Raw genomic sequence first — 27310 nt, 5'->3', positions numbered from 1 at the left:
TCAATCAAAGGCGGGGTAAAATTTTGCTGAAATCTGATAAGGCTACAAGAGATGAAGGGCGGGGTGTCGAGGCGCTCGGCACTCAGCAGAACGTCCTGCATCCAGACCCCCGGTGATCTACCTCGCGCCCTACGCATGCGCGTTTAGCAGGCCGCACCCGGAAGCGCGGAACGGGCCCGGACCGGAGCCGGGACCCCCCCGGTAACCCCGGACCGGAGCCGGGACCCCCCCCTCAGAACCCCCCGGTAACTCCGGGACCCCTCCGGTAACCCCGGACCGGAGCCGGGACCCCCCCCAGGACTCCCTGGTAACCCCGGACCAGGCCTGGGAACCCCCTCCGGTAACCCCGGACCGGAGCCGGGACCCCCCCCTCAGAACCCCTCGGTAACCCCGGGACCCCCCGGTAATCCCGGACCGGAGCCAGGACCCTCTCCCGGTATCCCCAGGACCTCCCCAGGACCCTTTCGGTAACCCGGGGACCCCCCCCGATAACCCCGGACCAGGCCCGGGACCCCCCCGGTAACCGAGGATTCCCCCCCCGTTTTCCTCCCGCTATTCCCGGAATTTTCCTGGGATTTAATCCCAAAATTCCCGGGATTTTGCGCCCCCTCAGACCCCCCGTTATCCTCCCGGTATTCCCGGGATTTAAATCCTTTTATCCCCGAAAATTCCCGGGATTTCCTCGGGATTTAAAACCCCGAAATCCGCGGGATTTTCCCTCGTTCTTTCCGCCGGGATTGCCCCAAAATTCTCGGAATTTTCTTGGGATTGAACCTCAAAATTCCTCCAAAATTCCCGAAATTTCCAGAATTTTTTTAGGCTTTAAACCCTCAATTCCCCCAATATTCCTCCTAACTTGCCAAAATTTCCCGGAATTTTTCTGGGGTTTAAATATTTCCCCAAAATTCCCAGAAATTTTCTTGGGATTTAAACCCAAATTTCCCCCAATATTCCCTGGATTTAGCCGCCAAAATTCCCAGAATTTTCATGGGATTTACTCCCAAAATTCCTGCAATATTTCTTCAAAATTCCCAACATTTCTTCGGGCTTTAATGCCCAAAATTCCTGGGATTTAATCCCTCAAAAATTCCAAAAAATTCCCGAAATTCTGCCGGGATTTTAGCCCCAAAATTCCCGAAATTCTGCCAGGATTTAATCCCCAAAATTCCCCCAAATTCCCTCAGGATTTAACCCCTTCATCCCCACTTTTCTCCTTCGTATTTTTCCCATTTTTCCTTCATTTTCCCCATTTTTTCCCCCAATATTCCTGAAATTCCTTCAGGATTTAACCTCTCAATTCCCAGATATTTTCCCTCCCATTTTCCCATTTTTTCCCCTAATATTTTCCCTTTTTCCCTCCCATTTTCCCATTTTTTTCCCATAATATTTTCCATTTTCCCCCCATTCTTTCTCTCCTATTTTTCCCATTTTCCCTCCCAGTTTTCCCCATTATTTTCCCTCCTCTTTCCTCTAATATTTTCCCCATCCTTTCCCCCATTTCCCTCCTATTTCCCCTAATATTTTTCTCCATTCTTTCCTATTTTTTGCCCTCTTATTTCCCAATTTTCCCTTCTACTTTCCCTAATATTTTCCCCATTTCCCCCCCATTTTTTCTCTTCTATTTTTCCCATTCTTTCCCCCATTTTCCCTCCTATTTTCCTCCTTTTTTTCCCTAATATTTTCTCAAATTCTTCCCAATTTCCCTCCATTTTTCCCCTAATATTTCCCCCCTTTTCCCTGCTATTTCCCACGTTTTTTCCCCATTCTTTCCCATTTCTCTTAACTATTTTCCCCTATTTTCCTTCTTATTTTCCCTAATATTTTCCCCATTTTTTCCATTCTATTTTTCTCATTTCCCCTCAGTTTTTCCCTCCTATTTTCCCCATTCCTTCCCCCAATTTCCCTCGTGTTTTCCCTAATATTTTCCCCGATTTTCCTCCCTTTCTCTCATAATATCTTCCCCAATTTTCCCAATTTTTCTCTCAATTTATTTCCCTAATATTTCCCCATTTTCCCTCCTGGTTTCCCCCATTTTTCCCCATGGAATCCCAATGCGATTACTCCATGTACTTCCCCGCCGTCCCCTTCCCTCCGCGGGAATTTCTGGCGGGAGATTCCTCCGGTTACCGCGCCCTGCCCCGCCGCAACCACCTGTACCTGGGCGAGACCGTGCGCTTCCTGCTGGTGCTGCGCAGAAACGCCGCGAACCCCGAGAGAAACCCCGACAGAAATCCCGATAAAAATCCCGACAGAAATCCCGATAAAAATCCCGATAAAAACCCCGATAAAAATCCTGAGGGAACTCCCGCCCACCCCGACAGAAGCCCCGCCCACTCCGGCAGTGGCACCGCCCCCTTTGACAGAGACCCCGCCCACCCCGGCAGGGACCCCGCCCACTCCGGCGGCGGCCCCGCCCACTCCTCTCCAAGCCCCGCCCCTTGTGGCGGGAGCGTGCCGGGCGCGTCGCCGTGGGCCCAGCTCGCCGCGTCGCTCTCGGCGCTCGCCACCGTCACCAGCGGCGACAGCCGCGCCCGCCATGAGGAGGAGGCCAATCCCGCCAACGATCCCGGGGATAACTTCGGGAATTCCGGCAACGCCGACGATTCCCGGGAGCCGCCGCCGCTCTTCCGGGAGTGCCGCGCGCTCCTCACGCACTCGCGGGGCCCCGCGGGCGGCGCCGGCCCGGGGGTGAGCGGCGGAACCTTCTGGAATTTCGGGCTCCTCGCGGGTGGGGAGGTTCTGGTTTTCCTGGGATTTTCTTATTTTTTTCCTTGAATTTTCCCGGTTTTCCTTGGTTTTCCTATTTTCCCCCCATTTCTCCCCATTTTTCCCAATTTTCCCCCATTTTTTCCCAATTTCCCCCATTTTTCCCATTTTTTTCCCAATTTTCCCCCATTTTTTCCCCATTTTTCCCAATTTCCCTGTTTTTTCCCCCAGCTCCCCGTTGATGACCCCATCATCTCCCAGGACGAGCTCATTTCCCCATTGATTTTCCCCATTTTTTTCCCCGTTTTCTCCCATTTTTCCCAATTTTCTCCCATTTTTTCCCCATTTTTCCCAATTTCCCTGGTTTTTCCCCCAGCTCCCCGTTGATGACCCCATCATCTCCCAGGACGAGGTGATTTTCCCCCTCACCGTGGCCCTGGACCGGCTCCCGCCCGGCACCGCCAAGGCCAAGGTGGGGACACTGGGGACACTTGGGGACATTGGGGACACTTTGGGGACACTTTGGGGACACTTTGGGGACACTTTGGGACATTGGGGACACTTTGGGGACACTTTGGGGACACTTGGGGACACTTTGGGACATTGGGGACATTGGGGACACTTGGGGACACTTGGGGACACTTGGGGACACTTTGGGACATTGGGGACACCTTGGGGACACTTTGGGGACACCTTGGGGACATGGGGAATGGGGTGGGGAGGCATCTTGGGGACATTTGGGGACTCTGGGGACAATGTGGGGACATATTTGGGACACTGTGGGGGAGTTTTTGGGACAATTTGGGGACATTGGGAATGGGACGGGAAGGGACGCTTTGGGGACATCTTGGAGACACTTTAAGGACACTGGGGACACTTGGGAATGGGAGGGACCTTGGGGACAATTTGGGGACATTTGGGAATGGGATGGGGAGGGACCTTGGGGACAACGTAGGGACATATTTGAGACACCTTGGGGACAGTTTGGGGACATTGGGAATGGGATGGGGAGGGACCTTGGGGACAACGAGGGGACATATTTGAGACACTTTGGAGTCATTTTGGGGACATCGGGAATGGGATGGGGAGGGACACTGGGGACACTTTGGGGACACTTTGGTGACCCGCGGTGTCCCCTTGGTGTCCCCAGATCGTGGTGACGGTGTGGCAGCGGGACACGGAGCCCCCGGAGCTGCAGGAGGGGACAGGGACAGGGACAGGGACAGGGACGGGCCAGGTGACAATGACAGGGACAGGGACAGGGACAGGGCCAGGGGGGTACCTGAGGCTGCTCCAGGGCCGCGCCCCCGGCCAGGTGTTCCGGCAGCAGCACGGCGCCTTCAAGGCTCAAGGTGAGGTCCCCAAGTGTCCCCAAGTGTCCCCAAGGTGTCACCTCCCCTCCTCTAGTGTCCCCAAGGCCACCCTCGTGTCCCAAACCCCTCAGGAACCCCCAAGAACTGTCCCCAACCCTGACCTGGGGACACTTTTGGTGCCACCAAGGCAGGACAAGACCGCTCAGCCCAGCATGGTGGCCCTCGATTGTTGTCCCCAAGTGTCCCCTGGTGTCCCCAAGTGTCCCCTGGTGTCCCCTGATTGTCCCCAAGTGTCCCCTGGTGTCCCCACAGTGTCCACGCTGCTGACGGTGCTGCCACCCCCCCGTGTCCGCTGCCGCCAGGTCACCGTGTCCGGAAAGTACCTGACCGTGCTCAAAGGTGACAGCCTGGGGACAGCTGGGGACATCGGGGGGGGTTGGGGACATTGGGGTGCTTGGGGACACTGAGGGGATTTGGGCCATTGGGGACACTGTGGGAGGCGGTGGGCTTTGGGGATGATGGGGGGGGTTGGGGACATTTGGGGACATTTGGGGGGTGGTGAAAAAGGGGGAGAAAGGGAAAAGGGTCAACCCCAATGTCCCCAGTGTCCCCAATGATGTCCCCAATGATGTCCCCAGTGTCCCCACTGTCCCCAGTGCTGAATGGCAGCTCGCAGGAGGAGCTCTCTCTCTGGGACGTGCAGGTGTCCCCACTGTCCCCAATGTCCCCACTGTCCCCACTGTCCCCAATGCTGTCCCCAGTGCTGAATGGCTCGTCGCAGGAGGAGTTCTCTCTCTGGGACATGCAGGTGTCCCCACTGTCCCCAATGTCCCCAATGATGTCCCCAATGTCCCCAATGTCCCCACTGTCCCCACTGTCCCCAATGATGTCCCCAATGTCCCCAATGTCCCCACTGTCCCCAGTGCTGAATGGCAGCTCGCAGGAGGAGCTCTCTCTCTGGGACGTGCAGGTGTCCCCAATGATGTCCCCAATGTCCCCAATGTCCCCAATGCTGCCCCCACTGTCCCCAATGTCCCCAATGATGTCCCCACTGTCCCCAATGTACCCAATGTCCCCACTGTCCCCAATGATGTCCCCAATGATGTCCCCAATGATGTCCCCAATGTCCCCAATGTCCCCAATGCTGTCCCCAATGTCCCCAATGATGTCCCCACTGTCCCCACTGTCCCCAGTGCTGAACGGCAGCTCGCAGGAGGAGCTCTCTCTCTGGGACGTGCAGGTGTCCCCAATGCTGTCCCCACTGTCCCCAATGTCCCCAATGATGTCCCCACTGTCCCCAATGTCCCCACTGTCCCCAGTGCTGAACGGCAGCTCGCAGGAGGAGCTCTCTCTCTGGGACGTGCAGGTGTCCCCAATGATGTCCCCAATGATGTCCCCAGTGATGTCCCCAATGTCCCCAATGTCCCCAATGCTGTCCCCAGTGCTGAACGGCAGCTCGCAGGAGGAGTTCTCTCTCTGGGACGTGCAGGTGTCCCCAATGATGTCCCCAATGTCCCCACTGTCCCCAATGCTGTCCCCAGTGATGTCCCCAATGTCCCCACTGTCCCCAGTGCTGAACGGCAGCTCGCAGGAGGAGCTCTCTCTCTGGGACGTGCAGGTGCTGCCCAATTTCAACGCCAGTTACCTGCCCGTGATGCCCGACGGCTCCGTGCTGCTCGTGGACGACGTCTGGTGAGCCTGGGGACACCTGGGGACACCTGGGGGACACCTGGGGACACCTGGGGGACACCTGGGGACACCTGGGGACAGTGTGGGTTATCTGGGAGCACGTGGGGCACAATGTGGGGGCCCCCTGGGGGACAGCTTGGGGACAATGTGGGAGCATCTGGGGGCACTTGGGGAGACCTGGGGACAGTGTGGGGACACTTGGGGACACTTGGGGACACTTTGGGGAGACCTGGGGACAGCTGGGGACAATGTGGGGGAGAGCTGGGGACACCTCGGGACAATGCGGGGACACCTGGGGACAGCTGGGGAAACTGTGGGGAGACCTGGGGAGACCTTGGGGACACCGTGGGGACCTTGGGGACACCGTGGGGACCTTGGGGACACCATGAGGATCTTGGGGACAATGTGGAAACCTTGAGGACAATGCTGTGACCTTGGGGACACTGTGGGGACCTTGGGGATGCCATGAGGACCTTGGGGACAGTGTAGGGCTTTTGGGGACACCATGAGGACCTCGGGGACAATGCTGTGACCTTGGGGACATTACCAGAACCTTGGGGACACCATGAGGACCTTGGGGACAATGCTGTGACCTTGGGGACAACGTGGGGACCTTGAGCACACTGTGGGGACCTTGGGGATGTCATAAGGACCTTGGGGACAACACTGTGATCATGGGGACAATGTGGGGACCATGGGGACAATGCCGTGACCTTGGGGACATCATGAAGACCTTGGGGACAATGGGGAGAGCTTGGGGACAGTGGGGAGACCTTGGGGACAGTGGGGAGAGCTTGGGGACAATGGGGAGAGCTTGGGGACAGTGTGGGGACCTTGGGGACAATGGGGAGACCTTGGGGACAGTGGGGAGAGCTTGGGGACAATGGGGAGACCTTGGGGACAACACTGTGACCATGGGGACAATGCTGTGACCTTGGGGACATCTTGAAGAGCTTGGACCTTGGGGACAATGGGGAGACCTTGGGGACAGTGGGGAGACCTTGGGGACAGCGTGGGGACCTTGGGGACAATGGGGAGACCTTGGGGACAGTGGGGAGACCTTGGGGACAGCGTGGGGACCTTGGGGACAATGGGGAGACCTTGGGGACAATGGGGAGAGCTTGGGGACAATGTGGAGACCTTGGGGACAATGGGGAGACCTTGGGGACAGTGGGGAGAGCTTGGGGACAGTGTGGGGACCTTGGGGACAATGGGGAGACCTTGGGGACAATGGGGAGACCTTGGGGACAGTGTGGGGACCTTGGGGACAGCGTGGGGACCTTGGGGACAATGGGGAGACCTTGGGGACAATGGGGAGAGCTTGGGGACAGCGTGGGGACCGCGAGGACCTCAGGAACGGGAAGGAACTTTGGGGACAGCGTGGGGAGACCGTGGTGACCTTGGGGACGTGACCTGTCCCCCCTGAGTGTCCCCTGAGCGTCCCCGTGTCCCCGCAGCCACCACTCCGGGGAGGTGCCCGTGGGCGCGTTCTGCCGCGTGCCCGGGTGCCACTCGCGGTGGCCGTGTCCCCTGAGCGCCCTGGAGGAGCAGAACTTCCTGTTCCAGCTGCAGGCGCCCGAGCGGCCGCCCCGCGACGCCAAGGAGGTGAGGGGACACCTGGGGACACCTGGGGACACCTGGGGACGCTTGGGGACATCCAGCCGGGGCCGCCAGGCTGGGCCAAGGGGACTCGTCCTGCGTTGGTGGCACCAAAAGTGTCCCCAAGTTGAGTTTGGGGACGCTGGGAGGGCCTTGGGGACACCTGGGTGGCCTTGGGGACACCTGGGGACGCTTGGGGACAGCCATCGAGGGCCACCAGGCTGCGCCAAGGGGACTCGTCCTGCGTTGGTGGCACCAAAAGTGTCCCCAAGTCGGGGCTGGGGACACTGGGAGGGCCTTGGGGACACCTGGGTGGTCTTGGGGACACTTGGGGACGCTTGGGGACATCCAGCCAGGGCCACCAGGCTGGGTCAAGGGGACTTGTCCTGCGTTGGTGGCACCAAAAGTGTCCCCAAGTCGGGGTTGGGGACACTGGGAGGGCCTTGGGGACACCTGGGTGCTGTTGGGGACATCCAGCCAGGGCCACCAGGCTGGGCCAAGGGGCTTTGTCCTGCCTTGGTGGCACCAGAAGTGTCCCCAAGTTGAGTTTGGGGACACTGGGGTGGCCTTAAGGACACTGGGAGGGCATTGGGGACACCTCGGTGGCCTTGGGGACACTTGGGGACAACGATCAAGGGCCACCAGACTCAGCCAAAGGGGCTTGTCCTGCGTTGGTGGCACCAAAAGTGTCCCCAGGTTGAGTTTGGGGACAGTTCTTGGGGGTACCTGGGGGCCTGGGGACACCAGGGTGGCCTTGGGGACATCCATTGAGGGCCACCAAAAACTTGTCCCACCTTGGTGGCACCAAAAGTGTCCCCAGGTCGAGGCTGGGGACAGTTCCCGGTGGTCCCTGGGGGGTTTGGGGTGGCTTTGGGACACTGGGAGGGCCTTGGGGACACTTGGGGACAACAATCAAAGGCCACCAACCCCATGCAAGCCCCCCAAGATGCCACCAACCCCTCCCCGACGGTGCTGTCCCCGGGTTGGTGACAGTCCCCGTTGTCCCCGGTGGCCTTGGGGACGTTGGGGACACGGAGGTGACACCGTGGGTGACACGGCGGTGACAGCGATGTCCCCACGCAGGGCCTGGAGGTGCCGCTGGTGGCCGTGGTGCGCTGGTCGACGCCGAAGCTGCCGTTCACCAACAGCATCGTCACCCACTACCGGTGAGTGCCACCTGCTGCCACCTGCTGCCACCTGCTGCCACCTGCTGTCACCTCGGTGTCCCCAGGGCTCCAGAGCCTCCTGGCGTGCCGCCACCTCGGTGTCACCTCCTTGTCACCTCACTGTCCCCGTGTCCCGCCATCCTCAGCACGTTCTTCGGCTCCTCTCTGGACTTCCCCACGATGCCACCTCAACGTCCCCATGATGTCCCCAAGCCCTCCAGACCTTCCTGGTGGCCCCTCCAAGTGCCACCACCTCCTGTCCCCTCATTGTCCCCTCATTGTCCCAGTGCCACCATGTCCCTATGGCCCTTTGGGGCTCCTCTGAGGCTGTCAGATGATGCCACCACAGTGTCCCCATTGTCCCCATGATGTCCCCAAGCTCTCCAGACCCTCGTGGTGGCCCCTCCATGTGCCACCACCTCCTGTCCCATCAATGTCACCTCATTGTCCCCATGTCCTTCCATCTTCAGACCTTCTGGGGCTCCTTCAGAGGTGTCCCCATGATGCCACCACCATGTCCCCAATGTCCCCATGATGTCCCCAAGCTCTCCAGACCCCCCTGGTTTCTTCTATGCGTGCCACCACCTCAATGTCCCAGTGCCACCACATCCCCAGAGCTCTCCATAGCTCCTTCAGAGGTGTCCCCATGATGCCACCTTGATGTCCCCAAGCTCTCCAGACCCTCCTGGCTTCTTCTCCATGTGCCACCACCACCTGTCCCCTCATTGTCCCAGTGCCACCACATCCCCAGAGCTCTCCATAGCTCCTTCAGGGCTGTCCCCATGATGCCACCACCATGTCCCCAGTGTCCCCATGATGTCCCCAAGCTCTCCGGACCTTCCTGGTTGCCCAGAGCCATCTCTCCACGTGCCACCACCACTGTCCCCTCATTGTCCCGGTGCCACCACGTCCCCAGAGCTCTTTAGATCTTCTCTGGGGCTGTCCCCATGATGCCACCCTGATGTCCCCATGATGTCCCCAAGTCCTCCAGACCTTCCTGGTTTCCCAGAGCCATCTCTCCATGTGCCACCACCACTGTGCCCTCATTGTCCTGGTGCCACCACGTCCCCAGAGCTCTTTAGATCTTCTCTGGGGCTGTCCCCATGATGCCACCCTGGTGTCCCCTCATTGTCCTGGTGCCACCACATCCCCGGAGCTCTCTGGCTCTTCTCTGGGGCTGTCCCCATGATGCCACCCAGGTGTCCCCACGATGTCCCCGATGTCCCCTCAGGCTGCCGAGCATCCGCCTGGAGCGGCCGCGCTTCGTCATGACGGCCACGTGCGAGTCGCCCGTGGTGGCCCTGCAGCGCTTCACCGTCACCTACACCCTGCTCAACGACCTGCAGGACTTCCTGGCCGTGCGGCTGGTGTGGACCCCCGAGGCCACCGCCGGTGGGGACACTGGGGACACCTGGGGACATTGGGGACAGCTGGGGTATTGGGGACATTGGGGGGATTGGGGACATTGGGGACATTGGGGATGTTGGGGACCTGCAGGATTTCCTGGCTGTGTGGCTGGTATGGACCCCCGAGGCCACCACCGGTGGGGACACTTGGGACACTTGGGGACATTGGGGGGATTGGGGACACTGGGGAAATTGGGGACATTTGGGGACATTGGGGACCTGCAGGACTTCCTGGCTGTGTGGCTGGTGTGGACACCTGAGGCCACCACCGGTGGGGACACCTGGGGACATTGGGGACAGCAGGGAAACTGGGGGGGATTGGGGATGTTGGGGGGATTGGGGACATTTAGGGACATTGGGGACCTGCAGGACTTCCTGGCCGTCAGGCTGGTGTGGACCCCCGAGGCCACCGCCGGTGGGGACACTGGGGACACCTGGGGACATTGGGGATGTTGGGGACATTGGGGACACTGGGGACCTGCAGGACTTCCTGGCCGTCAGGCTGGTGTGGACACCCGAGGCCACCGCCGGTGGGGACACTGGGGACACTTGGGGACATTGGGGACGTTGGGGATGTTTGGGACATTGGGGACATTTGGGGACACTGGGGACCTGCAGGACTTCCTGGTCATCCGGGTGGTCTGGACACCTGAGGCCACCGCAGGTGGGGACACCTGGGGACACTGGGGGGATTGGGGACATTGGGGGACATTGGTGGGGAATCTAAAAGCCCCAAAACGCTCCAAAAACACTCAAAAAAAAAAAAAATCTTGAAATGGCACAAAAAATGCTCTAAAAATCCCTGAAAATCCAAAAAAACTCCAAAAAATTCAAAAAAAAATTCCCAAAAAAATCCCCCAAAATGCCCCGGAGTGCCCGGAACGTTCTGGAATTGCAGGGAAGGCCCGCGGCTCGCTGGACTCCGTGGTTTGCCACACGCCCCTGACCAACCTGGGCTACTCCCGCAAGGGCAGCGCCAGAACCTTCCGGGTGGCCTTCCAGGCACTGCGGGCCGGGCTCTTCGAGGTCAGTGCCACCCCTGTGCCACCTGTGCCACCCCCTGTGCCACCTGTGTCACCTTCTGTGTCACCCGTGTCACCCCAGTGCCACCCCTGTCCCCGTTAGCCCATTCCCAGTATCCCCAGTGTCCCCGTTCCAGGCGCTGCGGGCCGGGCTCTTCGAGGTCAGTGCCACCCCTGTGCCACCTGTGCCACCTTCCGTGTCACCCCAGTGTCACCTCTGTCACCCCTGTCCCCGTTATCCCCATCGTTATCCCCTTCCCAGTGTTCCCAGTATCCCCAGTGTCCCCGTTCCAGGCGCTGCGGGCCGGGCTCTTCGAGGTCAGTGCCACCCCCTGTGCCACCTGTGCCACCCTCAGTGTCACCAGTGCCACCCCTGTCCCCGTTAGCCCATTCCCAGTATCCCCAGTGTTCCCATTCCAGTCTATGCCTGGTTGCCAGTGCCCCTAGACCCCCCTCCCAGTCCCTCCCAGTAATTCCCAGTACGTTCCAGGACTGGGAGCCCTCCCAGTATCCCCAAAACCCCATCCCAGTACATCCCAGTGCCCAAAAAATCCCTCCCAGTGCCTCCCAGTACCCCCAAAACCCCAGCCCAGGAACTCCCAGTGCCCTCCCTGTCCCTCCCAGTAACTCCCAGTGACTCCCAGTGCCTCCCAGTACATCCCAGTGCCACCAGAACTCCCTCCCAGTCAGTGCTGGTAACGCCCAGTGCCCCAAACACTCCCTCCCAGTGCCCATAAACCCCATCCCAGTCCCTCCCAGTGCCCCCAGATCCCCTCCCAGTGCCCCAGAGCTCCCTCCCAGTAACTCCCAGTGCCTCCCAGTCCCTCCCAGTCCCTCCCAGTGCCCCAAAGCTCCCCCAGAGCTCCCTCCCAGCCCCTCCCAGTCCCTCCCAGTCTCTCCCAGTCCCTCCCAGTCCCTCCCAGCCCCTCCCAGTCCCTCCCAGTTCCCTCCCAGTCCCTCCCAGTCCCCCTCCAGTCCCTCCCAGCCCCTCCCAGCCCCTCCCAGTCCCTCCCAGCCCCTCCCAGTCCCTCCCAGTCCCTCCCAGTCCCCTCCCAGTCCCTCCCAGTCCCCCTCCAGTCCCTCCCAGTCCCTCCCAGCCCCTCCCAGCCCCTCCCAGCCCCTCCCAGCCCCTCCCAGCCCCTCCCAGCCCCTCCCAGCCCCTCCCAGCCCCTCCCAGCCCCTCCCAGTCCCTCCCAGTGCCCTCCCAGTGCCCTCCCAGCCCCTCCCAGTCCCTCCCAGTCCCTCCCAGTGGCTCCCAGTGGCTCGCAGTGACGGGCGGTGCCCGCAGCTGTCGCAGCACATGAAGCTGAAGCTGCAGTTCACGGCCAGCGTGAGCGGCGCCCCGGCCGAGGCGCGCCCGCTGTCCCGCAGGAGCAGCCCCAGCTCCCCGGCCGTGCGCGAGCTCGTGGCCGGGCTCGGCCGCTCCCAGTCCTTCTCCCACCAGCAGCCGGCGCGCAGCCACCTCATGAGGTACTGGGAGCACTGGGGGGCACTGGGAGGGACTGGGAGGGACTGGGAGGGCACTGGGAGCACTGGGAGGGACTGGGAGGCACTGGGAGGGCACTGGGAGGGACTGGAGGGGGACAGGGAGGGAGCTCTGGGGGAGCTTTGGGGCACTGGGAGGGGATTTGGAGACACTGGGAAGGACTGGGAGGGCACTGGGAGTTACTGGGATGGGGTTTATGGGCACTGGGAGGGCACTGGGAGGGGGACTGGGAGGGACTGGAGAGGGACTGGGAGGGACTGGGACACATTGGGAGGGACTGGGAGGCACTGGGAGGGACTGGGAGGGCACTGGGAGGGACTGGGACACACTGGGAGGGACTGGGAGACACTGGGACACACTGGGAGGGACTGGGACACACTGGGACACACTGGGACACACTGGGAGGGCACTGGGAGGGACTGGGATGAGGATCTGGGGGGACTGGGAGCCACTGGGAGCGACTTGGAGGGACTGAGACAGGGTTTTGGGGCACTGGGAGGGGACTGGGAGGGACTGGGAAACACTGGGAGGGGGTTTGGGGCACTGGGAGGGACTGGAGGGGGACTGGGACACACTGGGAGGGCACTGGGAAACACTAGGAGGAGGTTTGGGGTATTGGGAGCACTGGGAGGGACTGGGAGGGCACTGGGAGGGGCTGGCTCACACTGGGAGGGACTGGGAGACACTGGGAGTTACTGGGATAATGTTTTGAGGCTCTGGGAGGGAACTGTGAGGGCACCAGGAGGCACTGGGAGGCACTGGGACACACTGGGAGGCACGGGGACACACTGGGAGGGACTGGGAGGGACTGGGACGGGACTGGGATAAGGTTTTGGGGTACTGGGAGGCACTGGGAGGGCACTGGGAAACACTAGGAGGGGGTTTGGGGTATTGGGAGCACTGGGAGGGCACTGGGAGGCACTGGGAGGGACTGGGACACACTGGGAGGGCACTGGGAGGGACTGGAGGGACTGGGACATGCTGGGAGGCACTGGGACACACTGGGAGGGACTGGGAGGGACTGGGATAAGGTTTTGAGGTACTGGGAGGCGTTTGGGGGGCACTGGGAGTTACTGGGATAACGTTTTGAGGAACTGGCAGGGACTGGGATCAAACTGGGGGGGACTGGGAGGGACACTGAGGGTACTGGGAGCGACTGGGGTGGTTTTGGGACACTGGGAGGAACTGGGATGTGACAAAGGGGTAATGGAGCTGCCACCGCTGCCTTGGGTGACACAGGTGACACTGAGGTGACACTGCTGTCCCCAATGTCCCTGTCCCCAGGTCCGGCAGTGTCATGGAGCGCAGGGCCATCACCCCGGAGTGACACAGGGACACTGAGGGTGACACAGGGACACTGTAGGTTACACAGGGGGTCACACAGGTGACACTGTAGGTCACACGGGTGACACAGGTGACAGTGCTGTCCCTGTCCCCAGGTCCGGCAGCGTCATGGAGCGCAGGGCCATCACCCCGGGGTGACACAGGGGGTGACACAGGGACACTGTAGGTCACACAGGTGACACACAGGTGACACAGGTGACACTGCTGTCCCTGTCCCCAGGTCCGGCAGTGTGATGGAGCGCAGGGCCATCACCCCGGGGTGACACAGGGACACTGAGGGTGTGACAGGGACACTGTAACTGACACAGGGACACTGTAGGTGACACTGAGGTGACACTGAGGTGACACTGAGGTGACATTGCTGTCCCTGTCCCCAGGTCCGGCAGTGTGATGGAGCGCAGGGCCATCACGCCGGGGTGACACAGGGACACTGAGGGTGACACAGGGACACTGTAGGTCACACAGGTGACACTGAGGTGACACAGGTGACATTGCTGTCCCTGTCCCCAGGTCCGGCAGTGTGATGGAGCGCAGGGCCATCACCCCAGGGTGACACAGGGACACTGAGGGTGACACTGAGGTGACACCGAGGTGACAGTGCTGTCCCTGTCCCCAGGTCCGGCAGTGTCATGGAGCGCAGGGCCATCACGCCGGGGTGACACAGGGGGTGACACAGGGACACTGTGGCTGTGACAGGGATGCTGTAGGTGACACAGGGACACTGAGGGTGACACAGGGACACTGTAACTGACACAGGGACACTGTAGGTGACACAGGTGACACTGAGGTGACACCGAGGTGACAGTGCTGTCCCTGTCCCCAGGTCCGGCAGTGTCATGGAGCGCAGGGCCATCACGCCCCCGGTGGGGTCCCCCGTGGGCCGCCCCCTGTACCTGCCCGCGGGTGACAAAGCCGTGCTGGCCCTGGACAAGATCGCCAAGAGGGAGTGCAAGGTGCTCGTGGTGCCACCCGTCCAGTGACAGCGGGGACAGCGAGGGGACAGCGGGGGACAGCAGGGGGACATCAACAGGACAGTGAGGGGACAACGTGGGGACAGCGAGGGGACAGTGAGGGACAGCAGGGGGACAGCGAGGGGACAGCAGACGGACAGTGTGGGGACAGCAGGGGACAACGTGGGGACAACGGGGGGGCATCAACAGGACAGCGAGGGGACAATGGGGACAGCGTGGGGACAGGGTGAGGACAATGGGGACAGCATGGGGACATCAAGAGGACAGTGAGGAGACATTGACAATAGGGGACAGTGAGGGGACAATGGGGACAGCGTGGGGACCCCACCGGGACAATGGGGCCAGCACTGGAACCTTGGGGACATCTTGGGGACATCATGGGGACACTGCTGGGGTGGCACAGACAGCGCTGGCACTCTGGGGACAGCTTGGGGACACCGCTGGGACAGTGGGGACAACGTTGGGACCTTGGGGACATTGTGGGGACATTGCCAGAGTGGCAGCAATGGCTCTGGGACAGTGGGGGCAGGGGGACAATGGGGACAGGGCCACCCCCAGTGCCACCCCCAGGACACTGGGGACAATGGGGACAAGGGGGACAGGGCCACCCTCCGTGTCCCCACTGTGCCAGGGACAGGGACCAAGGGGACAGAGCCACCCCCAGCTTGGGGACATTGGGGACAATGGGGACAGAGCCACCCCCCGTGTCCCAGGGCCACCCCCAGAGCCTTGGGGACACTTTGGGGACATTGAGGACAATGGGAGGGGGTCGCTGCCACTGCCACGTGCCATGGAGGGGACCTTGGGGACACCTTGGGGACGCCTTGGGGACACAGCCTGGAGCCGTGCCCGCATTTGGGATTTTGGGGACGTTTGGGGACATTTGGGGACATCGGGGAAGTGTCCCCGAGCCAAAGCGGGGGAGGGGATGGGAGGGGCCTGCAGTGCCACCCCCGGGTTGGGGACATTGGGGACAAAGGTGGCACTTGTGTCCCTGTTATTTATTGCCAATAAAGAGACCTGGATGTCACCTGGTGTCACCTGGATGTCCCCAAGGGTGGCCTGGGTGTCACCTGGAGGGTCTGGATGTCCCCAGAGTTGACCTGGATGTCCCCTGATGTCATTTGGACGTCCCTGGTGTGTCCTGGATGTCCCCTGATGCCACCCGGGTGTCCCCAAGGGGTCCTGGATGTCCCCTGATGCCACCTGGATGTCCCTGGTGTGTCCTGGATGTTCCCTGATGCCACCCGGGTGTCCCCAAGGAGTCACAGAGCCACCAGAGCCGCCCTCGGACGCCGTTTATTGTCCCCACGGGGGGATTTGGGGACACTTTGGGGACAGCAGGAGGGGGGACAGGGCGGTGGTGCCACCTCCTCCTCCTCTGGGGACATTTGGGGACACTCTGGGGACATTCCTCACACGGCCACCGGCTCCTGCACGTGGTGGTGGCGCTTGACCACGAAGAGTTTCTGTCCCGAGACGGTGACGAGGAGGGAGTGCTCGCCAAACACCACTGGGGACAACGGGGACAATGGGGACAATGGGGACAGGGCCACCCCAGGGCCACCCTTGGTGTCCCCAATGTCCCCAGGGCCACCCTCGGTGTCCCCAGGGGCAGTGACAGTGACAGGGAGTGTTCGCCAAACACCACTGGGGACAACGGGGACAATGGGGACAGGGCCACCTCGGTGTCCCCAGAGCCACCCCCGGTGTCCCCAGGGGCAGTGACAGTGACAGGGAGTGCTCGCCAAACACCCCTGGGGACAACGGGGTCAGGGCCACCCCCTGTTGTGGGGACACTTGGGGACATTCTGGGGCCTTTGGGGACACTTGGGGCCATTCAGGGCCATTCTGGGGACACTTGGGGACATTCGGAGCCTTTCAGGGGATTTTTGGGGACATTTGGGGGCCCTTTGGGACCAATCTGGGACCACCCTGGGGCCACTTTGTGTCACTTCGGGGCCCCTTTGAGGCCACATGGGGACATTTGGGGCTCTTGAGGGACATTTTGGGTCCATTTAGGGACACTTTGGGTCCATTTAGAGCTACTTTAGGGCCATTCAGGGATATTTTGGGGCCATTTAGGGGCCTTTTAGGGCCATTTAGGGGCCATTAAGGGTCATTAAGGGGCCATTTTGAGGCCATTAAGGGCCATTAAGGGCAATTAAGGGAACATTTTAGGGCCATTAAGGGCCATTAAGGGTCATTAGGGTCATTAAGGGAACATTTTGGGGCCATTAAAAGCCATTAAGGGCAATTAAGGGGCCATTTAGGGGCCATTAAGGGTCATTAAGGGAACATTTTAGGGCCATTAAGGGCCATTAAGGGCCATTAAGGAAACAATTTAGGGCCATTAAGGGGCCATTAAGGGCCATTAGGAAAATTTTACGGCCATTAAGGGCAATCAAGGACCCATTTAGGGCCATTAAGGGGCCATTAAGGGCCATAATGGCAATTAAGGGCAATTAAGGGCCATTAAGGAGCCATTAAGGGAACATTTAGGGCCATTAAGATCCATTAAGGGGCCATTAAGGAGCCATTAAGGGCCATTAAGGAGCCATTAAAGGGCCATTAAAGGCAATTAAGGAGCCATTAAGGGGCCATTAAGGAGCCATTAAGGGGCCATTAAGGGCAATTAAGGGGCCATTAAGGGAAAATTTTACGGCCATTTAGGGCCATTAAGGGCAATTAAGGACCCATTTAGGGCCATTAAGGAGCCATTAGGGGCCATTAAGGGCAATTAAGGGCAATTAAGGGCCATTAAGGGGTCATTAAGGGCCATTAAGGGTCATTAAGGAGCCATTAAGGGCCATTTAGGGCCATTAAGTGCCATTAGGGGCCATTAAGGGACATTAAGGAGCCATTAAGGGGCCATTAAGGAAACATTTTAGGGCCATTAAGGGTCATTAAACAGCCATTAAGGGCCATTAAGGGTCATTAAGGGCCATTAAGGGCCATTAAGGGCTATTTAGGGGCCATTTTGGGGCCATTTGGAGCTATTGACGGATATTTTGGGTCCATTTAGGGCTCTTTTGGGGTCATTTAGGGATATTTTGGGTACATTTAGGGCAATTTTGGGGCCGTTTCTCACCCGAGAGGCGGCGGAAGGGCGGCTCGTGGCCATGGGGCCATTGTGGGGACATTTTTGGGGTAATTTGGGGACATTTTGGGATCATTTCTCACCCGAGAGGCGGCGGAAGGGCGGCTCGTGGCCATGGGGCCATTGTGGGGCAGTTTTGGGGTAATTTGGGGCGGTTTTGGGGCCGTTCCTCACCCGAGAGGCGGCGGAAGGGCGGCTCGTGGCCGCGGGGCAGGCGCAGCCCCAGGGCCGTGGCCACCAGGCCCTGCAGCACCGTGGCCGTGTGCTCGTCGTTCTCCAGGTCCCCCGAGGACTGGGGAGAGAAAACTCCACGTTTGGGGAACCCCAAAATGTTGGGAATTCTCAGGGAGAATCCTCAAAAAAATTGGAGGAGCCCAGAGGGACAAAAATGAAAAAAAAATGCAATAAAACCACCCCAAAAACCACCTGGGAACTCCCAATCTTTAGGGACCCCTCCCCAGTTTTTTTCCCCATTTTTTTTTTTGATGTCCCTACCCCAGTTTTTGGATCCCACTCCGTCTAATTTTTAGGGACCCCTCCCCCAAATTTTTGAATCTCCCTCCCCCCAAATTTTAGGGATCCCTCCCCTCATTTTTTCCTCCCTCCTTCCCCAGTTTTTTCCCCCAAACTTTGGGACCCCCTCCCCAAATTTTCTCCTCTGCCTCCCCAATTTTATCCCTCATTTTTTTGGGTCCCCCTCCCCCAATTTTTAGGGACCTCTCCCCCCAATTTTCCCCTCCCCCATCCCCAACTTTTGGATCCCCTCCCCTCCAATTTTTGGGTTCCCTTCCCCCCAGTTTATTAGGGACCCCTCCCCAGATTTTTCCCCCATTTTTTTGGAATTTTTTAAGGACCCCTCCCCCCCAATTTTTTTTCCCAATTTTTAAGGACCCTTCCCCAATTCTTTCCCCCATTTTTTGGACCCCCCCCTTCCCCAGTTTCTGGGGACCCCTCCCCAAATTTTGGTACCCCCTCACCGCCAGCACGGCGCCGTCGCTGATGACGAGGTACCCGGCCTGGGCCGGCACCCGCTCCAGCCCCTGCGTCAGCGCCGCCGTCTGCAGCACAAACCAGTATGGACCAGTATGGACCAGTATAAACCAATATAAACCAGCATAAAGCAATACGGGCCGGTGGCGTCCCAGTAACGCCCAGGACCTCCCCACAGTGACCCCTCAGGGTCCCTCAGTCCCCCCCAGTCCCCTCAGTCCCCCCAGACCCCCCCAGTCTCTCCCAGCTCCCCAGCCCAGCTCTCACCATAGCGACGCTCCGACTTCCTATTCTGGTCACGTGACCCCGCCCTCAGAGCCCGCCCCGCCTCCTTATTGGCTCAGCGCGCATCTCGTCAGTAACCCGCCCGCCAATCAGCGCAAGCTCCAGGATCACGTGACTAAACTCTATGGTTCAGGAGACCGGAAGTGGCGCTCAGTCCTCCAGCGCGCTCTCTATGGTTTCCTCCTTTAAACCGGAAGTTCCGCTCATTCCTCCATCGCTCCTCTCTATGGTTCTTCCGCAGACCCGGAAGTGACGCTCGGTCCTCCAGCGCCGTCTCGATTGTCCCTCAGTCCTCCAGCTCCGCGCCCGCGCCCCCAAAATGCCCAAATTTGGGCAAAACGGCCCAAAAGGGCATCAAAAAATGGGAATTTCCCTCCCCCCCCCGCCACCGCCATGATGGGCACAAGGCCACATCTGAGCACTGCCATGGTGGCCACGCCCATCCTCACAGGAGCCACACCCATCCCCACGGTGGCCACGCCCACCCCACCAGTGGCCAAACCCCAGCCCCACGTGACTACTGCCATGGTGGCCACGACCTGTGGTGACCACGAGTCGTGGAAGCCACGCCCATTCCCATGGGAGCCACGCCCATTCTCCTGGTAGCCACGCCCACCCCCACCCTATCCACACCCACCCCAAGCAGCCATGCCCATCCCCATGCTAGCCACACCCATCTCCTCTGTAGCCACGCCCATTTTCACACTCAATCAGCCACACCCACCCACACCATAGCCATGCCCATATTTACACTCGCCACGCCCACCCCAATTTATATTGCAGTTTTCCATTGTAGCCACGCCCACTCTCGCATTAACCACACCCACCCCTGCCATAGCCACACCCACCCCATTGTTCTTGCCCATTCCCACAGCAGCCACGCCCACACCCAGATCAGCCACGCCCACCCCATGGTAGCCACGCCCACCCCATGGTAGCCACGCCCACCCCACAATAACCACGCCCCCCTTTCCCCAGTGGGCGTGGCCACGGCGCAGGCGGGGGCGTGGCCAGGGCCGTTTCCGGGGTTTATTCGTTCGCTGCCGTCCAATCACGAGCCCGGCGGGGGGAGGGGGGGAGGGGTGGGAGCGCCCCGCCCCCCGCCCCGCCCCTCCCCCCCCCCCATAAATCCATATTTATAGAATTCCGTATTTATAGCCCCGCCCCCTCCCCGCGCGCGGCCCCTCCCCCACCCCGCCGGGCTCGGGGGGGGGGGGAATGGGGGGTGGGGGGGATGGGGGGGAGGGGGAGGGGCCCCCCCAGGCCCCGCCCCCCCTCAGTCGTCGATGCAGATCACCTCCCCCCCCCGCGGCTCCTTGCGCTGCTGCTGCTCCAGCGCCTCCGCCTCGCGCTTCACCAGCACCGCGGGGCCGTTCGAGGCTGCGAGGGGAAACGGGGGCGTCAGGGGGGCACGGGGACCCCCAGGGACCCCCAGGGACCCCCACCCACCCATGGGAACCACCCCCATCAATGGGAACCACCCCCATCAATGGGAGCCCCTCGCGCTTCACCAGCACCGCGGGGCCGTTCGAGGCTGGGAGGGGGAAACGGGGGGGGTTAGAGACCCCCAGGGACCCCCAGGGACCCCCAGGGACCCCCAGGGACACCCAGAGACCCCCAGAGACCCCCACCCATCCATGGGACCCCTCTCCACCCAATATCCCCATGTTTTTGTCCCCCCAATGAATGTTCCATTTTTGGGCCCCCCCTCAAAGTCTCATTTTTGCCCCCCAATGTCCCCGTTGTCCCCCCCCACGATGTCCCCATTTTGTGACCCCTCGATGTCCCCAATGTCCCCGTTGTCCCCATTCTCACCGGAGATGAAGGACCCTGGTGGCATCTGGCTGTAGTTGCCCCCCAATGTCCACAACATTCCCAATATCCCCAATGTCCCCACTGTCCCCACTGTCCCCATTGTCCCCACTGTCCCCTCACCGGAGATGAAGGACCCTGGTGGCATCTGGCTGTATTTGCCCCCCCCATTGTTCCCACTGTCCCCACCATTCCCAATATCCCCATTGTCCCCACTGTCCCCACTGTCCCCGTTGTCCCCAATGTCCCCAATGTCCCCGTTGTCCCCATTCTCACCGGAGATGAAGGACCCTGGTGGCATCTGGCTGTATTTGCCCCCCCCATTGTCCCCACTGTCCCCACCGTTCCCAATATCCCCATTGTCCCCACTGTCCCCGTTGTCCCCGTTGTCCCCATTGTCCCCAATGTCCCCGTTGTCCCCACTGTCCCCATTCTCACCGGAGATGAAGGACCCTGGTGGCATCTGGCTGTAGTTGGCGCCCCCGGGGTGGGGGAGGGCTCCGGCCGGGGGGGTCCCGAAGGTGCCCCCGTAGCTCGGGGGGGTGGCGTAGGGACCCGGCGGGAAGCTCTGGGGACAGCACAGGACACGGGGTCACCGCCGGGGTCACCACCAATGTCACCTCCAGGGGTCACTGCCAGGGTCACCCCCTGCTGTCACCTCCAGTGTCACCTCCTGGTGCCACCTGCCATGGGGGCAGGGGACATTCCCAGACAGGGTGGCAGGGTGACAATGTCCCCAGTGTGGCAGTGTCCCCAAGGTGTCACTCACGGGCGGGGGGTGGCTCTCGGTGCCCTTGCTGGCCAGGCGGCTGAGGATGCCATGGTGCCAGGGGCAGTGTGACAGTGTGACAGGGTGGCCAGGTGGCAGTGTGACAATGTCCCCAGTGTGACAGTGTCCCCAGCGGTCACTCACGGGCGGGGGGTGGCTCTCGGTGCCCTTGCTGGCCAGGCGGCTGAGGATGCCATAGTGGCATTGTGACAATGTCCATGTCCCCAGGGCAGGGTGGCAGGGGCACAGGGTGGCAGGGGCACAGTGTGACAATGTCCCCAGTGTGACAGTGTCCCCAGGGTGTCACTCACGGGCGGGGGGTGGCTCTCGGTGCCCTTGCTGGCCAGGCGGCTGAGGATGCCATGGTGCCAGGGGCAGTGTGACAGTGTGACAGGGTGGCCAGGTGGCAGTGTGGCAGTGTCCCCAGTGTGACAGTGTCCCCATGTCCCCAGCGGTCACTCACGGGCGGGGGGTGGCTCTCGGTGCCCTTGCTGGCCAGGCGGCTGAGGATGCTGCGCTCGCTCATCTGCAGGCGCGCGGCGATGGGGGGGATGCGGGACAGCGTGGCCGGCAGGCGCGTCACGTCCGCCTTCATGTCGCTCAGCAGCTCCTCCAGCTGGTTCAGCACTGCCCGCGGGCACAGAGAGAGAGAAACAGCCCCGTCAGCACCGCGGGGGCTGCTCGCAGCTTACTCGCAGCTTACTCGCAGCTTACTCACAGCTCACTCACACATTATTCATGGGGAGGGGGTGGGTGGGAGATACTCACGTGAGAATGGGAGGTGGGGGAGGTGGGAGCTACTCAGGGGGTACTCAGAGCTTACTCAGGGTTGCAAGTGGGCAGGGGAGGGGGCATGCGCAGGGGGAGGGGGTGTGAGTAGGGTGGGGGTACTCTGGGGATGCTCCTGAACTTACTCGAAGGTACTCCTCACTTACTCCGGGGATATTCCTCTCGTACTCTGGGTTTATTCCTTATTCTAGGTGGATTCCTGGCTTACTCAGGGTTTATTCCTGATTTACTCAGGGTTTGCCTCGCCCACAGTGGAGATACCCCAAGGTACTCCTCGAGGTACTCTGGAGATACTCCAGGGTTACTCCACACTCTGGAATATTCCTGTCTTACTGCAGGCCTGCACACCCAGGGCTACTCTGTGGCTACTCCTTGGACATATCAGAAGTGACTCCAGGTCTACTCTGGAGTTACTCTGGGGATACTCCTGGCATTAAACACACCAGGGATACTCTGGGTTTACTCAGCTCATCCCTCCAGGCTTTACTCATGAATTACACCAGGGATACTCCGCGCTCACACCGGGGTGCTCCAGCGCATGCAAACACCGGCGCTACTCCAGCCTTACTCCCAGCATGCACCGCGGGGATACTCTGGGGTTACTCCGCCCAAACAGCCCCGGGTGAGGAGGGAGGAGGGAGGGAGGGAAGGGACCAAGGCGTAAACTACTCCAGAGATACACACAGGACGGCACTAGGGACATACTCCAGCTTTACACCACAGCTACTCAGCAGAGCCACCTCAGCGCCAAGCCACGACCCCTCCATGTGCCGCCCGCCTTACGCTGAATTTACTGCAAGCTTACTCTGATCTTACTCCCAAGCTTACTCCGACTTCACTTGGATTTTATGCTGAATTTACCTGGACTTCAGTCCAAATTTACTTGGACTTTATTCTGCCTTTACATGGACTTTACTTGGACTTCAGTCCAAATTTACTGAAGACTTTAGTTCCAATTTTCTCACAATTTAGTCTGAATTTACTCAGACTTTACATTGCCTTTACTTGGATTTTAGTCCGACTTTACCCAGACTTTACTTTGCCTTTACACTGGCTTTACTTGGACTTTAGTCCGAATTTAGTCAGACTTTACGACACCCTTATGTTAACTCTAGTCTGAACTTACTCTGACTTTATTCTGAATTTACTCTGAATTGACTCACTTTGCTCTGCCTTTACTCTGCCTTTAGTACGAATTTACTCTGAATTGACTCTGCCTTTAGTACGAATTTACTCTGAATTCATCGGACTTTACGCTGACTTTAGCCTGAACTTACTGAGACTGTAGTCCAACCTTACTCCAACTTTACTACTTCACTCTAACTTTACTATGACTTTACTCCAACTTCACTACTACTCTTCTGCAACTTTACTCCGACTTTACACCACCTCTACTCCACCTCCGCGCCCGTGCCCGGCGTCGCGGCGCAGCCCCCCCCGCCCAGAAAGCACACGCAGAGCAAGGAGACACCGGGAGGCGGCGTTGGGTGGGAGCAAACCCCTCTTTAATGGCGTCACAGGCGCGTACAGAGCTCGGGGCGGGCGCTACACGGGCCGAGCCCCGCGCCGGGCGCGCCGGCCCTGCTGCCGCCCCTTACCCTTGTGCAGCACGGCGTTGGCCGGCTTGTTGCCCGCCAGCGACTCCTTGGACAAGTGCTGGTGGCTCTCGGCCAGGCACTCGACCTCGGCGAAGCGCGTGTTGAGCGCCATGGCGGGGTGGCTGGGGTCCTGCGTCATGTTCAGGTAGGCGGCGCGGCGCAGCTGCTCCTCGATCACCAGCGCCTGCTCCAGCAGCTGCCGGGGGGAAAGGAGGGGTCAGGGGGCGTGGGTGGGTCCAACCCCAACACCATCAACAGCTGGATGGTCCAGGTGGTGGTGGGTTCAACCCAAACACCATCAATAGCTGGAGGGGCCAGGTGGTGGTGGGTCTAATCCTGACCCCATCAACAGCTGGAGGGGCCAGGTGGTGGTGGGTTCAACCCAAACACCATCAACAGCTGGAGGGGCCAGGTGGTGGTGGGTTCAACCCTGACTTCATCAACAGCTGGAGGGGCCAGGTGTTGGTGGGTCCAAGCCCGACACCATCAACAGCTGGAGGGGTCAGCCCTGACTTCATCAACAGCTATGGGGTCCAGGTGTTGGTGGGTCCAAGCCCGACACCATCAACAGCTGGAGGGGCCAGGTGTTGGTGGGTCTAACCCCAACCCCATCAACAGCTGGAGGATCTAGGTGTTGGTGGGTCCAAGCCCAACCCCATCAACAGCTGGAGGGGCCAGGTGGTGGTGGGTTCAACCCTGACTTCATCAACAGCTGGAGGGGCCAGGTGGTGGTGGGTTCAACCCTGACTTCATCAACAGCTGGATGGTCCAGGTGTTGGTGGGTCCAAGCCCAACCCCATCAACAGCTGGATGGTCCAGGTGTTGGTGGGTCCAACCCAGATGTCACCTAAAGCCCAGAGGGTCCAGGTGTTTATGGGTCCAACCCTGACCTCATCAACATCTGGAGGGTCCAGGTGTGGGGAGGTTTAGCCTTGACCCCATCAACATCTGGAGGGTTCAGGTGTTGGTGGGACCAGCCCTGACCTCACCAACATCTGGACAACACAGATGTCCAGGTGTCCAACCCTGACCTCACCCAATCCCTGGAGAGTTCAGGTGTCCAACCCTGACCTCACCCAACCCCTGGAGCGTCCAGGTGTCCAACCCTGACCTCACCCAACACCTGCAGACCCCACCCAGGTGTCCGAGCACCCCTGGCCCCCTTCCCGCTCATCCCAGCCCCTCGTGCAAGGCCACCCCCGTGCCACCCTCCCAGTGCCACCCTCCCAGTGCCACCCTCCCAGTGCCACCCGGTGTCCCCGGTGTCCCCGGCGTGCTGACCTTGAAGCGGCGCGCCAGGAACTTGTTCTTCATCTCCAGGAAGTTCCCCTTGGAGGCCTCGCCCTTGAAGGGTTCGTTGATGACCCCGAAGGCGCCGTCGTTCTGGATGTCGGTCCAGCGCGCGTAGCCGTGGCTGCGCGCTAAGGATGCCACCTGTCACCTGTGTCACCTGTGTCACCTGTCACCTGTGTCACCTGTGTCATTGTGTCACCTGTCACTGTGTCACCTGTGTCACCTGTGTCACCTGTGTCACCTGTGTCATTGTGTCACCTGTCACTGTGTCACCTGTGTCACCTGTGTCACCCTGTCACCTGTGTCACCTGTCACTGTGTCACCTGTGTCACTGTGTCACCTGTGTCATTGTGTCACCTGTGTCACCTGTGTCACCCGTCACCCTGTCCCCAACATCCCCCATACACAGCACACGGAGCCGTGGCTGCGCGCTAAGGATGCCACCTGTCACCTGTGTCACCTGTCACCTGTGTCACCTGTGTCATTGTGTCACCTGTCACTGTGTCACCTGTGTCACCTGTGTCACCTGTCACCTGTGTCACCTGTGTCACCTGTGTCACCTGTGACCCTGTCCCCAACATCCCCCATACACAGCACACAGAGCCGTGGCTGCGCGCTAAGGATGCCGCCTGTGTCACCTGTGTCACCCTGTCACCCTGTCACCACGGCACTGTGCCACCCTGTCACTGCACCATCACATCTCCCTGCCCCCAGTGTCCCCCACATCCAGCAGATCAAGCATGGATGCCGCCCTCTCCTGGCTGTCACCCTCACTTTGTCACCCTCTCCTGGCTGTCACCCTCACTTTGTCACCCTCTCCTGGCTGTCACCCTCGCCACAGTGTAACTGTCCCCATCTTGAGGACACCCCAAATCCCCTGGTGACACCCACGGATACAGGACGACGCCAGCCAGCAGTCGTGGCACTGGTGCCAACACCTTTACCATTTACCATGCTGTCACTCTCACCATGTCACCCTCACTGTGGTATCACTGTCCCCACCCCGAGGACACCCCAATCCCCACGGTGACACCCCAAACCCCACGGTGACACCCCAATCCCCACGGTGACAGCCATGGTGACACCCAAGGATACAGGACGATGCCAGCCAGCAGCCAGTAGTCGTGGCACTGGTGCCAGATCTCCCTGTGCTGTCACTGTCACTGTGCTGTCACCCTCACCGTGCTGTCACTGTCCCCACCCCGGTGACACCCCGGTCCCCACGGTGACACCCCCGGTGACACCCAAGGATACAGGACGATGCCAGCCAGCAGCCAGTAGTCGTGGCGCCGGTGCCAGATCTCGTTGAGCTTGCCCGAGGAGATGGCGGCGCGCTCCTCGTTCTGCCACAGCGTGTGCAGCTCTGCGGGGGGGGCAGCGGGTCAGGGCTGTCCCCAGGGTGTCCCCAGGGTGTCCCCAATGTCCCCAGGGTGCCCCCCGCTCACCCGTGAAGCCGCCGTCGGCGATGTTGAACATGAACCGCGGCTTCTCGGCCTTGTCCTCGCGGCGCCCGTTGGGCCGCGCCTCCGCCCGCGGCTCCCGCTCCGCCTTGGGCTCCTCTGCGGGGAGGGGACACGTTTGGGGGGTCAGGGGCGAGTCTGGGGGGGCTAGGGACACATTTGGGGGGGTCAGGGATGACAGGGAGACAACTGAGGCAGTCAGGGATGCGTTTGGGGTGTCAGGGATGGGTTTGGAGGGTCAGGGACACATTTGGGGGGTCAGGGGGATGTTTGGGGGGGTCAGGGACACGTTTGGGAGGTCAGGGGGGCATTTTGGGGGTCATAGAGATGTGTTTGGGGCTCAGGGATGTGTTTGGGGTGTCAGGGATGTGTTTGGGGAGTCAGGGGGGCATTTGGGAGGTCAGGGACAAATTTGAGGGGGTCAGGGATGGGTTTGGGGGGCACAGGGACACTTTTGGTGGGTCAAGGATGGGTTTGGGGGGTGAGGGATGTGTTAGGGGATCAGGAGGGCA

The 27310-nt window shown here is 60.4% G+C and overlaps 3 protein-coding genes across 3 annotated transcripts in view; 1 reads left to right on the top strand and 2 right to left on the bottom strand.

Moving 5' to 3' along the window:
• Nucleotides 1-194: 194 nt before the first annotated feature.
• On the top strand, nucleotides 195-14718 carry LOC134433104 (trafficking protein particle complex subunit 14-like). The gene is made up of 11 exons (XM_063181989.1): nucleotides 195-2688; nucleotides 3083-3178; nucleotides 3857-4058; nucleotides 4332-4418; nucleotides 5591-5711; nucleotides 7166-7313; nucleotides 8391-8473; nucleotides 9705-9865; nucleotides 10778-10905; nucleotides 12190-12371; nucleotides 14555-14718. Exons 1-11 carry the CDS (start codon nucleotides 2041-2043, stop codon nucleotides 14709-14711), a joined length of 2013 nt encoding a protein of 670 aa, XP_063038059.1. The 5' UTR covers nucleotides 195-2040; the 3' UTR covers nucleotides 14712-14718.
• Nucleotides 14719-15985: 1267 nt separating this feature from the next.
• LOC134433094 (ragulator complex protein LAMTOR4-like) lies at nucleotides 15986-19149 on the bottom strand. Its single transcript, XM_063181984.1, has 4 exons — nucleotides 19060-19149; nucleotides 18780-18860; nucleotides 17977-18094; nucleotides 15986-16215 (listed from the first exon to the last, which is right to left on the bottom strand). Exons 1-4 carry the CDS (start codon nucleotides 19060-19062, stop codon nucleotides 16118-16120), a joined length of 300 nt encoding a protein of 99 aa, XP_063038054.1. The 5' UTR covers nucleotides 19063-19149; the 3' UTR covers nucleotides 15986-16117.
• Nucleotides 19150-20342: 1193 nt separating this feature from the next.
• LOC134433127 (chromodomain-helicase-DNA-binding protein 3-like) overlaps nucleotides 20343-27310 on the bottom strand; it is a gene marked incomplete at its 5' end in the record, with an annotated part of 28882 nt that continues 21914 nt past the window's right edge. Inside the window, 7 exon segments of the mRNA XM_063182009.1 lie at nucleotides 20343-20457; nucleotides 21328-21457; nucleotides 22122-22285; nucleotides 24046-24241; nucleotides 25327-25459; nucleotides 26593-26701; nucleotides 26784-26897. Of these exon segments, the coding sequence (XP_063038079.1) occupies nucleotides 20354-20457; nucleotides 21328-21457; nucleotides 22122-22285; nucleotides 24046-24241; nucleotides 25327-25459; nucleotides 26593-26701; nucleotides 26784-26897 (950 nt within the window).

Source organism: Melospiza melodia, unplaced genomic scaffold, assembly GCF_035770615.1.
Source record: "Melospiza melodia melodia isolate bMelMel2 unplaced genomic scaffold, bMelMel2.pri scaffold_138, whole genome shotgun sequence".
Classification (NCBI taxonomy): domain Eukaryota; kingdom Metazoa; phylum Chordata; class Aves; order Passeriformes; family Passerellidae; genus Melospiza; species Melospiza melodia.
The sequence above is the reverse complement of the archived record's forward strand: the minus strand, read 5'-3'. Positions and strand labels throughout refer to the sequence as shown.